This window comes from Dipodomys merriami, unplaced genomic scaffold (genome assembly GCF_024711535.1).
Source record: "Dipodomys merriami isolate MVZ:Mamm:240054 unplaced genomic scaffold, mDipMer1.0.p SCAF_348, whole genome shotgun sequence".
NCBI lineage: Eukaryota > Metazoa > Chordata > Mammalia > Rodentia > Heteromyidae > Dipodomys > Dipodomys merriami.
The window spans coordinates 301,735-315,146 of NW_027205026.1; the positions used below are offsets into that span (position 1 = coordinate 301,735).

Consider the following 13,412-nt stretch of genomic DNA (forward strand, 5'->3'; position numbering starts at 1 on the left):
GATCCAGGTCCTTTGTAAATAATTTATTGCAAGCATAACATGGAGCTCTGGTTTCACTAGAAAGTGGATTACAAATCTCCTTAGTTGCTCTAGTTAGGAAAAGTTAACAATTATTCATGATCTGTGTCTGGCCCTGGGGAGCTCAGTGTTTGCTGGTCCCAAAGCAGAAGATTAAAGGCCATATGGAATACACTGAGCTGTGAGGAAGAAGTGCCCCCTGGCCCTGGTGACACAGCTGCATAGGTGTGGTGGGTGCAGCGTAGGGTTCCACAGTGCTGGAACGGTGCCAAAGGTACAAGGAAAATTAAGGTGTCTTTGAACCTCACATCAATGTCCACTGAGGTCAAGCTACTCAACATCGTCTGTCTGCAGTCCTCAGGTTGGCTCTGGCTTCACGTCCTGGTTCTTCGTGGTCCCAGAGCAGCTTGGGGGCCCAGGTAGGGGCTCTGCTTCCAGAGGCAGGGCCTTGTCCTGGGTCTGTGTCAGAGGGTGCACCATGGACATGTGTACGTTGAGGTTGTGGGCTTTCTCAAACCGCCGGCCGCACTGGTCGCAGGCGAAATCGAGCTCAGCCTCTGCCTTGTGTTTGGTCATGTGGTACTTGAGGGACGCCCGCTGCCTGCACTGGAAACCACAGACCTCACACCTGTGGGCAGAGGTGGCAAGGAGACAGGTGAGGAACCGTGAGCCTGGCTCAGCCTCGGGGGGCAAACTGAGGAGAGGCCCCACCCACACCTACTGCAGTGGTTTGGCTCCTGAGTGGCGCATCTGGTGGACAAGGAGGTGCTTCCGCTGCTTGAAGGTCTGCCCACACTCGTCACAGATGTAGTTGCGCACCTCTGCAAGACCAGAGAGGGCGTGAGCACGGGCCCCCAAACGCTCAGATCTGCCCCTTGAGGGCTGACGGTCTGACTGTTAGAACAGGAAGAGCAGTTACTATCTAGCACAAAGTAGGATAGGCCCAAGCAAGGGCCTCATGACCAGAGATCATTTTCAGAGCCCTTCCCTACAAAAGGTTCCTAAGCCAGCCGGGCACCAGTGGCTCACGCCTGTAATCCTAGCTACTCAGGAGGCTGACGATTCAAAGCCAGCCCAGGAGACTCTTTATCTCTAATAAACCACTAGAAAACCAGAAGTGGTGCTGTGGTTCAAGCGGTAGAGTGCTCGCCTTGAGCTGTAGAGCGCAGGGACAGCGGCCAGGCCCCAGCGTTCAAGCCCCATGATGGGCCGGAGGGCGGGGGGGGTTGAGTTCTTAGGCTATGTGAGAATGTTGTCACTCTTTAGTGATCATTCCCCATAATTAGGAGCCCACACAGTTGGGGAAGACCACTGGTGGAGTATAATGGCTCCATCTACTCTGGCAATCACCCCTGCACTGCCTGCACACCTGCTTGTTCTCCACTCTAGACTTGAATCTGTTTTATCTCTTTAGAAAGTTGCTTGCTTGAACACTGGCCTGGAGTAGAGTCTGAAGCTCCCAACCTAAGGAAATTATTACATGTAAGAATTCTTAGAGCAAAAAGTGCAAATAACCCAAATGTCAAAGGACAATGACCCAGCAATGGAAATGAACAAATCTTAGTAAGAAAAGACTATAAAATGCATCATTGTACCAGCTCAAAATAACTTTATTGTTCAAGGACTGATGTATAGCAAATCTGACATCCCTTCCGTAGGCATTGGTATAAGTTATGAATGGTTAGAATGGGAGGGAAAATAAAAATCGTGATATAGGTCCCCAAGGTTAGAACGTGTTTGCAGAGTAAATGCTGGAAGAATAAATCCTCAGGTGGCTGGTGGTGTATGAGTGGGAGATCCTTATTTTTTATTTCTATAAAACATAAGTCACTTTTATAGTCCAAAAAGGATATCATTAGAATTGCTCTTTTTCTTTTCTTGGTTGGTTGTGCGACTTGAACTCTTGGCATGGGCACTGTCCCTGAGCTCTTCAGCTCAAGGCGAGCACTCTACCACTTCAGCTACAGTGCCACTTCCAGTTTTCTGGTGGTTAATTAGAGATAAGAGTCTCAGCTTTTTCTGCCCAGGCTGGCTTTGAACCATGATCCCCAGATCTCAGCCTCCTGAGTAGCCAGGATGACAGGTGTGAGCCCCAGTGCCTAGCCTGTTGGTTTTGTTCTTTTTTGCCAGTCAGTCCTGGGGCTTGAACAACAGGGCCTGGGCGCTGTCCCTGAGCTGCTTCTGCTCAAGGCTAGCACTCTACCACTTGAGCCACAGCGCCACTTCTGGCTGTTTATGTGGTACATAGGAATTGAACCCAGGGCTTCAGGCATGCTAGACAAGCATTCTACCACTAAGCCACATTCCCAGCCCTGTTCATTTGTTTTTAAAAAACAAAACCTCAGAAGGACTGGGCATGGGTCACTCATACCTGTCACCCTAGCTACTCAGGAGGCTGACATCTGAAAAGCCCACTTCAAAGCCAGCCTGGGCAGAAAAGTCTTATCTCCAAGTAACTACTAGAAAACCAGATGTGGCACTGTGGGCTCCAGTGGTAAAGTGCTGACCTTGAACTGAAGAGCTGAGACCAGTGCCCAGGCCCCAGAGTTCAAGCCCCATGACCAACAAGAACAAAAATTTCAGGGATAGCTCCCTGAGTTCAAGCCTCAGAACCAGCACAAAAACTCCGATTTCGAAGCCCTCTGTGACCTGTAAATATCTGATATTAAGATGTGTCCCAGCTCTTGTAAGCCACCTGGGCAGGTCTGCTCATGGATGGATTTGTCCACCACCAGTCAAATCTGTGCTTGATCAGAGGCCTGACCTGAGGCAGGTACCTGTATGGATGAGCTTCACGTGGCGTTGCAGGTAGCGGTCAATCATGAACACCTTGTTGCAGCCAGGATGGGGGCAGGGCCTTTCCCGAACTTCCTCATGGTGCTCCTTAATGTGCTTCTGCAGGAGGGAGGGCAAGAGATGGGTGTGCTTTCTCCAGACAAACACCTTCCAAACGCTTCCAAAGAACCTGGATGGTGGTCTGCCCTCCTGGGTCTCCAACTACAGGCTGCTAACAGCTTTTGACCCAAACAGCACCCACTCTTACCTTCATGCCATCAGCTCCACGGTATACAGCCGTGCAGCCCTGGTAAGGACACTTGTAGATAGTGGGCAGTTCCTCCCTGCAGGACAGACAGAGCACATGGCGCTGCCACCCCAGCAGTGTGCTCCCCGCCCTCCGCACAGCAGCAGCAGCCCGCCTCACCTCTCACAGCGCAGCTGCTGCTTCCAGCCAGGCTTAGGCCCAGGCTTCCTTCGAATTTTTGGCTCTTCAGCCTTCTTGGCTTCTTTGCTTTCTTGCTTCTTACCAGAGACTCTGGGAAAAAAAAAAAAAAAGATGTGCTCAGACTGATATTCCTGATCTAAATGATTCTCATCTGCTCTCTTCACCAGAGGTTCTTCTTCAAGCTTCAGTAATTGAGATGTTTCTTTGAGAGCTGGTTGGCCCCCAGATTAAAAAAAAAATTTTTGCCAGTCCTAAGGCAAGCTCTAGGACTGAGCTGAGTCCCTGAGCCTCTCCGCTCAAGGACAGCACTCCTCCACTGAGCCACATTCCCAGACTTCCCCAAATTATTTCTTAGCCACCTCAGGAAGATGTGCGGCCCCGTGAGATAGCAGACGGTGTGGCACACACTTGTATTTTCAGAACTGAAACCTCACCCCACTGTTTTTATCATCTACCCCCAAAATCTAAAAATAGGGGGAGCAGGGAGCTTAAGGAATCAGTCCTTGGCCAGATGCACCCTGCAGCCAAGTCCTGGTCACCAGCCCCAAACCCAGTTACATTCTTACATACTACCTGAACAATTTAACAAGGAAGTTGAGAAAACAATTCATTTCCAATTGCATCAAAAAGAATAAAACACTGGGGAGCGGGGGGGGGGGGGAGGGGGACTGGGAAGGTGGCTCAGGGGTAGAGCACTTGCCTTGCATGTATGAGGCCCTGGGTTCGATTCCTCAGCACCACAGAAACAGAAAAAGCTGGAAGTAGTGCTGTGGCTCAAGTGGTAGAGTGCTAGCCTTGAGCTGAAGAGCTGAGGGACAGTGCTCAGGCCCAGAGTTCAGGCCATACAACCGACCAAATAAATAAAATACTGGGGTTGGAGACTTGAGTCAGTAGTTGGTAGAGCACCAGCCAATGAGTAAAAATATTAAGTACTGAGTTGAGTCTTGCTCTTGGAAAAAAAAAGAATAAAACACTTAGCTGGCAAAAGTGATACATAGAACCGTATATTCAGAAGACTTAGGCAGTGGTACCATTTGAGTCCGCATATTCAAGAATAGCCTGTGCCTGGTACTGATTTCACACACTTATAATCCTAGCTACTCAGGAGGCTGAGATCTAAGGATTGCAGTTCAAAGCCAGCCCAGGCAGGAAAGGCCATGAGACTTTTGTCAGTTGTGGGGCTGGAACTTGGAGCCTGGATGCTGTCCCAGAGCTCCTTTGCTCAAGGCCAGTGCTCCACCACTGAGCCAGTGCCACCTCTTGTTTTCTGGTGGTTAATTGGAGATAAGTCTCATGAACAACAAAAAATCACTTTAAAAAAAAATGAGGACTGGAGCATGTTTCAGGTGTCTCATAGAACACCTGCTTAGCAAGCACAAGGCCCTGGACTCAACCTCAGCACTAAAATAAAAGGTCTGATACATGCTTCATAAATGGAAGGCAGGCTAAAGAAGCCAACTGCAAAAAGGCAAATGCTATGATTCCACTGAAAAGAGCAACTACCTAAAATGTTAGTGGCTGCCAGGGCCTGAGGAAGGATTAGGGAGAACACTGAACAGATTTCATGGTGATGCAAAGTTTGGAAAGAGTGTAACATTGTGAATGTGGTTAATTCCACTGCACCTTCCTATTGAACATTTTGGAAGTAGCGAGGCATGGTAACACCTGCTTGTAAACCCAGCACTCAGGAGGCTAGGCAGGAAGATGACAAGTGCAAGATACCACAAAACTAACAAAACAAGATGTCTCAAAAAGTCAAAACAGGCTGGGAAGGTGTCTCAGGGGTAAGAGTGCTTGCCTTGCATACATGAAGCTGTGGGTTCCATTCCTCAGTACCACATAAATAGAAAAAGCTGGAAGTGGTGCTGTAGCTCAAGTGGTCAAGTGCTATTCTTGAACAAAAGAAGCTCAGGGAAAGTGCCCAGGACATGAGTTCAAGCCCCAGGACTGGCCAAAAAAAAAAAAAAAAAAATCCAAACAGCTGGGCAGTCACAGCTGTGAACATAGGAGCATAGGGTCTGCGACCAGCCCCAGCTAGAGTCTGCATCTGCATCAATAAGCTGAGGGTGGTGGCAGGTACCTGGCACCTGAGTCACCACCCCCTGTAGGTATGAAGACAGAATTCTGTGGCTGGCCACAGGAAGCAAATTCAAGGGAAAAACTGAAGGACCTATCTGAAAGATAACAAAACAAAAACTTAAAATGACCAGAGGCAAGGCTTACATGGTAGAGCATCTACCTAGTAAGCAAGAGACTAAGTTCAAATTCCAATACCACAAAAATAAATTGTCCTCCTTTTGGGGGAGGGGGAGCAGTTCTGGGGCTGGAACTTGGCCTGAATGTGGTCCCTGAGCTGGGTCCGTGAGCTGCTTTTGTCGAAGGCTAGTGCTCTACCCACTTGTAACTTCCAGCTTTTTCCAAGTGATTTATTGGAGTTAATAGTCTCATGGACTTTCCTGCCCATGCTGGCTTTGAACCTCAATCCTTAGATCCCAGCCTCCTAAGTGGCTAGGATTATAGGCATGAGCCACCAATACCCAGTCCTTAAAATGTATTTTATAAAATGTTTTTGGGGCTGGGAAGGTGGCTCAGGGGTAGAGTGCATGCCTTGCATGCATGAGGCCCTGGGTTCGATTCCTCAGCACCACAGAAACAGAAAGCTGGAAGTGATGCTGTGGCTCAAGTGGTAGAGCGCTAGCCTTGAGCTGAAGAGCTGAGGGACAGCACCCAGGCCCAGAGTTCAGGCCCCATGACTGACCAAAAAAAAAAGTTTTTGATAACAAGCAGGCTCTAGTGCTCAGGTGACTGTACCCTGTCCATCAGTGACCAGCCCTCCCTTCACACCAGACCACTGGCTTCTTAAGCAGGAGCTGCACAGAGCGCAGTCTCCTTGCTGCGTCCCACCAGAGACAGCCACTAATCTGCCCTCTCCTGACCCAGGTGTTCTCTGGCTGGAAACAGTGCATCTGATCACACACTGGAAACGCAGCTTTTAGAAAGGGAGGACCCAGCTAGCAACTCTGTCTAAAGGCTGAATGAAGAGGTAAAAGTGTGGGCTAGACCCTTGGGCCAGGGGCTGCCTTGGTTCCTGTCCTCACAGTATGGAGGGGCCAGGCAGCCTCCAAGTCAGTGTACGAAGTCATGGGCAGAGGGCTGTGTCCACTGCCACCTGGCTCTGCTCCTGGTAGAGTCCAGTTCCCACCGCAGTTGCCTCTCTCACTAGAGGCACGTCTGCATCTGGAGTCCGGTGAGCTGTGACTGCACAGCAGAGCATGCTGTGCCCATCTGCACGGCAGGTGCTCAGCAGAATCACCCCACCTGTCTGCCCTCCTACTCCTACACTAGCCCTGGCCACCAGCCACCTACTCCAGTGGCTCCAGGTCTGGGCACAAAGCCATCCAGGCTGTATGGCCAGGTGTAACAGAAGCAAAGGAGGGTTTCCTCAAGGCAACCCATACCTCAGTGTAGGGACCACTAGACACTTCCTTTTGGCCCCCAGCCTACCCACTGGCTACTGGCATACTCTGGCTCAGCGGAACATTCTTATTTTCATCTCTCCCTTACTTCTCTTTCCATAACAAATGTCAGAACTTCCACAGTAAGGGGGGGGCCTTTGGAAATACATTCCAAGTACAAATGAAAATAGCATAAAGAACCCCAATGAAAGCTGTTGGTGAATAGGAGGGTGGGAAAGGTGTACCCTAGCAGGAGGGGGTTGGGCTAACAAGGAAGAAAAAGAATAAGTACGGTTGAATTATTTGTAACTATGAAAATAGCTGAAACAAGCAAAGCTGTTGAAATTGGGGAAGAGAAAGTAATAGAGTGGGAAAGGTTGATTGGAAAATATTGTAAACATGTATGGAAATATATCAAATCCCACCATCACCCCTCCCCCATAACAAATGTAAACTGATTTAAAACAAAACAAAAAATGCCAAGCACTGGTGGCTCACAACTGTAATCCTAGCTACTTGGGAGATCTGAGGATCACAGTTCAAAGCCAGCTTGGGCAAGAAAGCCCAGTCAAAAGGAGAGCTGTGGCTAAGTGTAGAGCATTAGCCTTGAGCACAAAAGCTCAAGGAAAACACTCAGGCCAAGAGTTCAAGCCCCAGGACAGCCAAAAAAAAACAAAATAAAACAAAAAAACTCAGTTTATTCTCAACCTTTTTGTAAAGTTTTCTTGGCTGAAAGACAAACCTGAGGAGACATGCTTGCTCTTTGTATTTTCCCTCTGAACCATATTGGGTATGGGTGAAAAAGGGGCCCAAGGAAACCACCCATTGAAACCATTGATAAGCAAAGGTCAAAGCAAGAGTCACAGAGGCATTCAACAAGGACACGGGCCACAGCTGCCTGGCCACAGAAATAAGTAGTGTTAGAGCCGGGCGCTGGTGGCTCATGCCTGTAATCCTAGCTACTCAGGAGGCTGAGATCTGAGGATCGCGGTTCAAAGCCAGCCCGGGCAGGAGAGACCGTGAGACTCCTATCTCCAATAAACCACCAGAAAACCGGAAGTGGCGCTGTAGCTCAAGTGGTAGAGCGCTCGCCTTGAGCTGAAGAGCTGAGGGACAGCGCTCAGGCCCAGAGTTCAAGCCCCATGACCGACAAAAAAAAAAAAAAAAGAAATAAGTAGTGTTAGAAGCCAACAGGCTAGGTCCCTGGGTTTCAAAGGGCACATGACATAGGGAGCAGAAAAGAACAGCAGGAAGGGGAGCACTAGTGCAGGACCTGCAGGAGGACTGCAAAGGTCCTGGAACTGTCTGCTAGCTCAGATCAGGTCCCCAAACCACCAAAAGGAAGTGACAGGCACAATGGGAATTCTCCTTCCACTGACTGGTCAGCCCTGGCCTTTCCAACTTGCCTCCTCCCATCTCGGTGGAAGCTGGCCAGTGCGTAGGCTCTCCATGCCCCAACCCCATGGCTATCATGTAGACTCTGATGCCACCCTCAGGGCCCATGTACTTGAGGCAAGGCTGTACCCTTACTTCTTTTCTGGGTAAGGCTCAAAGGACTCATCCGAGGACTGTGTGTTTTGCGTCTTGTCGTTTTCATCTTCACTCAGGAAGTCTCTAGGAGAGATGAGAGCGCCTTCAGTAGAGCCTTTGCCTGGAGTACATGCAGACCCAAGCAGGTCTTCCTGTCTGAAGATACGACACAGATCCCACAGCACACAAATCCCCACCCCTCCTTCACTCCTTCTGAAAAGGTCTCAGGAAATGTAAAATCCACAACTTCCCAATCCGCTTCCTAACAGGAAGGGCGAGCTGGGGTCACTGACATCAACTAGCAACCCCCCATAAGTGAACATTCCTAGGCCAGGACTCCAATTCAGAAAGAGCTTTCTTATGGGGCCCAGAGAACATGGAGGCTGGAGGTGAGCCTCCCAATAGGTGTACTGAGAACATTAGCACATCACCCAATAATCATGAACTCGAGCTGACAGACTGTCAGCATTTCAAAGTTCACAAAGGCAAGAAAACAATCTGTGACCTTCACCCTTAAATGTAAATCACTACTCAGCTTTGTCAGACAGCAAACACAGCCAGACTAGAAAGGCTGGGTGTTCCCCCACAAGTCGTCAGCAGCTGGACGGAGGGAGGCCCAGGCTGCTAGCAATCTAAGAACCCGACTCAGAGGAGTTGTCCCTCCTAATGTGGATAAAGGTGCATGTGCATTTCACTTGAGCTCACGAGGCAGCAGCTCTGGACTCAGCTGATCCACCCAGCTGTGCCTTTCTAGGGGGATCTCTCCTCTTCCCCTCTAGGAGAAAGCCTCTGCTTCTAGTTCAATATCACCATCCCCAAGGGCCAGAACCTGGGGTCCTCTGTTCTTGCGGTATCTGGGGTTGGCACAAAACTAAGGCCTTTAAGGAACAAATGTATAGGCAATCGCAGAGGACCAAGCCTGGGGCAGGTCAAGCAAGCAACTCCACACTGCTCTTCCAGAATCAACACTGCTTCCCTTAGTACAGGCCTGCTGCTCTGGGACTAGAAGCCCAGTAAGGAGCCAGACACCTTGAACTCCGCCCCTCGGAGGGAGGGAGAGCCCGTCTGCAGCAGCTCTAGGGAAGCTGAGTCTGGTTTTTGAAGAAGAAATTTTAGGCTTTTTAAACCCACTCTTGTCTCACCCCTCAGAAAGGTCACTGAACTCGTCTTTTACCCGATCATCCGAGGTTGGAGATGGAACCTGCTTCTCACCCAGTTGCCCTGGGAAACAAAGAACAGACTCTGGTCACCAACACCAAACAGAAAAGAGTCTCGCCTGCAAGGGGCACTCTCCTTGTAACGACACCCTTCTTCACAAGGGAGCCCTTGGGTGCTCTGGCCTCAACTGCTGCCCCCTTCCACTCCCAGCCCTTGCCCTTACTAAGCGGGCCTCGTGTCCAAAAGCCCCAGGCAGCACCACGGGCCAGCAAGCCTGGCCCTCTCCACAGCCTCCCAGGGCTGTTCTTTGCTCCTTTTTTGGAGGGATGAAACACAGGGCTTGAACTCGGGGGCCTCATGCTTGCTTGGCTTTCTTGCTCATGGCTGGCACTTTGCAACGTGAGCCATGTCTCTATTCCAGGATTTTGCTAGTTAATGGGAGGTGTTCCTGCCCAGTCGGGCTTTCAACTGTAGTCTTCCAGGACTCAGCTTGCTGAGTAGCTAGGATTACGGGTATGAACTACCAACTCCCAGCCATTCTTTATGACTGTTGTTATCAAAATAGCTTGTGTACGGTTTATAAAGCCAAGCTCCCCTCTGGAGCTGTCATCTCATCTGGGTTACTATAACTAGCCAAACCACCTAGGTACCTACGTTTTTTCTTTGTAGACCCATTCTGGATTTTCAAGTAGAAGCCAGATGAACACTCACAGAGAAGTCCAAAGGCAATCAGAAGTCTGGCCCAGGGCCTCCTAACCTAACACCCCAGCAGTAGCTGTATACAACCCACAGCACAGGGGTGGAGTCCAGGCCCCACAGAGGGGCCCTGTTTGCCCTCAGCAAGTCAGCAGAAGAGGCTGCCACACTGGCCTACATCCATGTCCCACAGACAAGAATCCCATTCTCTTTCCTTCAGTCAGTGCCCTCTGCCCTAAGCACAGGCTGGGAAGCACTGGTGACACAGGGGCCTTCTCCTTCGTGGAGGAACGAGAAGCCCAGCCAGGCTGGCGCTCGTCCTCGCTCCCAGCTATCATGGGCAGCTGCCATTCCAGGGCACTCGGGCTGGCTCCCTGTCTTCTCCCACCAGCTCCTTTATTCACCACACCAGGACTATGATGCCCAGACGGCTTTCTGCAGGAAATGCCACCCAGCTCAAGACAGGACTCCAGTCAGGGCGCTGAAGCTCAGACCTGTAACCCTAGCAACTCAGGAGGCTGAGATCTGAGGATCATGATTTGAGTCTGTCCCAAGCAGAAGTCTGTGGGACCCTTGTCTCCAACTAACCACCAAAAAACTGGAAGTTGGAACTGTGGCTCAAGTGGTAAAGAGCCAGCCTTTAACAAAAGAAAAAAAGTGAGAGCACAAGGTCCTAAGTTAAAGACCCAGTACTGGCACAAAAGAGAGAGAAGGGGGGAGGAGGAAGGAAGGGGGAGTGGGAGGGTAGGAAAGGGAGGGGGGGAGAAAAGGGGGAGAGAGAAGGGGAGGGAAGGAGAGGGGGGAGAGAGAGAGAGAGAGAGAGAGAGAGAGAGAGAGAGAGAATGAACAAACATAGGTCTATAACAGGCCAAAGATGCCTCTTACCTGGAGCCTCACTGGGGGCCAGGCTTGGCTGAGACTGGGGCCCTGGCCCAGGTCCCAAAGAGTTGTCCTCTGAAGGTGGTGGGGACTTATCCAGAGTGGGCAGCATTTTGGTCTCAGCCCCAGCTGTGGCTCCTCTGCCTTGGTAGAGCTGTGAGGCAGCCCCAGTGGGGTTAGACCCCAAGTCCTGGGCTCGCCGTGGTGTGGTCTCCTTGTCCCTCACCCACTTGACTGCCAGCGCTCTGTCCAGCAAGGGGGCTCTGCGGCTTGCATCCATGTCCATGGTGTAGTCATGGCCCTGGCCACAGCCCCATACTGCCTGGATGATGCCATAGTACTCCGAGGTCAGCGTCCCCCGGAGGCTGGGTAGGGCCCTGCAGGTAGTCGCGTGTCCGTGCACCCACCCCACCAAGCCGTGTAGGCAGCGGGGGCTCGAAGTGATCAGGTCAACTGAGGAGAGTCAACAGAGATATGAGCCCCGTGGCTGACCAACACCCAGCCCAGACTGCCAAGCCCACCACGGGACCAGGGGTGGACTCACCCAGACAAGCACCCTCCTCCGCCACTGTGGGGGGCTGAGCACCAGTCCTACAAAGAATTTGTGTGTCCATGAGAGTCCTGTAGCCTGGGCCTACGGGCCTCCCGGAGAGGAGCCTCTGAAGTCTCAATCTTTCCCAGATACCTCTCTCCACAGTAACCCTCGGCAGACAGCTGTCCTTTTCCCTTATAACAGCTGGTCCCTTAGACCTGTGGAAACCTTGCTACCCCCGTTCAGCTCTTAGCAGTACTGTGGCACTCACACTAGCTTTCACAGGAGCAGGTATGGCTCATCCACCCACCACCAGCATACTTCCTGCCCTGTAACAGCAGGCAGGACACGGGCTCTGGGACCCCTGAATATCCCAAGCAATGAAACAAGAGCCTACTTGGAACAAGGGTTCCGCGGGCCAGTCGGGAAGGCGTTGACTCTCTGTAGGAAGGACCTGAGGAGACTGTGGCACTGGTAGAACTGAGAGTAGCAGTTCTTGCAGACAAACTGGGGCAGGGCTGGGTCGCGGTGCACAGCCACACCCAGCAGGCTCTGGAAGTCCCTGATGAAGAGGCGCTCCCCAGAGGATGGTCTCTCTGCACTCTCCCCCGGTGCCCGGCCAGACAGGCTTCGCAGGCTCCGCGAGGAAAACTTCCCATGGCAGAGGCGACAGTGCCCCATGGTAACAGGCCGGCTTGCTCCTGGGCCAAGCAGCAGATGTGAGGGTCAGAGAGCAAGGTTGGCTGTGACAAGCCTGAGACCCACACTCCCCGCTGTGTTCCCAGGGCCTAGAAGGAAGCAGGGCTTCTTGGGGCCTCCCAAAGCACTAGCAGCAGCTTAGGAGGATCTTGTTCAAGAGTGGGCTTCTTCCGAGAGCCACTGGTCAAGAATCTTCCAGGCAAAAGAACTGAGATAAGATCTCAGTAAGTTGCCCCAAGCGGCCTCGATACCATCCCCCTGCCCCAGCCTCCAGCCCAGGCTCCCTTCAAGGAGTTCCCAGTGCCCCCGGCACCGAGGCAGAACTTCATTCCGGCTCGCACTCACGCCAGGCCTTCAAGGAAACAACTTCCGGCCTGCCCATCCCTAGGGTCCAGATGTAGACAAAGTCCCCGGCTGCCTGCCCCTGCCCCGGGACGGCAGGGCGGTGCGTGGGAAGGTGGCCTCACCGGGTAGGGGCCCCGCCCGACGGCCCCGCCACCGGGCAGGCGGGGCCCACACCCCGCTATCACGCTGGGGTCCAGCAGGGACCCGCGGTTCAGAGAGGTTAGGCAAGTGTCTCAAGGGCACACTGCGCAAAAGCAAGCAGGACGGGAGCCAACCCGGGAGACCGCGCCCGTCTTCCCGTCACCGCGGCCCGCCGAGCCCCGGCCCCGCCGCCGCGCACGCCGGGCCCGGGCCCGCCGGACCCACCTGCCTCGTCCGCGCCGTCCTCGCCCGCGTCCCCGCAGGCCCGCGCCGCCGCCGCCGCCGCCGCCACGGCCGCCCGGTCCGCGCTCGGCCCGCCGCTGCGGGAGGGGCGCCCGCGGGCGCGGCCGCCGCCCGGGCCCCCGCGCGGCCGGCCCGCCCCCGGCGACAGGAAGCGGCCCAGCCGGTCCCGCTTCATGGAGGCGGCCGCCGCTCGAGCCGGGCCCGGCGCTCCGGCTGGAGCCCGCGTCTGCGCGGCCCGGCCGGGTCTGGCTCGGCCCCCTGGCCCCGCCCGGCCCGGCCCCGCCCCTCGCGCCGGGCCCCGCGCGCCGGCGGCCGCGCTCGCAGCCGGACGGGAGGCGAAGGGCGGCGGACCGAGGCGAGACCCCCGACGCCGGCGAGACCGGGGCTGCGGGCCGCCCTCGGGCGGAGCCGGGGCCCGGCGCGGGGCGCACGGGGCGCGCTCAGAACTTGCGGCGAGTCCCAGGCCGAGGGGCGGCCGCAGACAGAGAGGCGC

The 13,412-nt window shown here is 53.4% G+C and overlaps 1 protein-coding gene across 1 annotated transcript; it reads right to left on the reverse strand.

Moving 5' to 3' along the window:
* Positions 1-11: 11 nt before the first annotated feature.
* Positions 12-13,094, reverse strand: Znf276 (zinc finger protein 276). Its single transcript, XM_069987824.1, has 11 exons — positions 12,902-13,094; positions 11,889-12,192; positions 11,504-11,550; positions 10,966-11,412; positions 9,369-9,447; positions 8,227-8,310; positions 3,221-3,331; positions 3,062-3,137; positions 2,796-2,913; positions 740-839; positions 12-646 (listed from the first exon to the last, which is right to left on the reverse strand). Exons 1-11 carry the CDS (start codon positions 13,092-13,094, stop codon positions 376-378), a joined length of 1,830 nt encoding a protein of 609 aa, XP_069843925.1. The 3' UTR covers positions 12-375.
* Between the last annotated feature and the right edge of the window lie 318 nt (positions 13,095-13,412).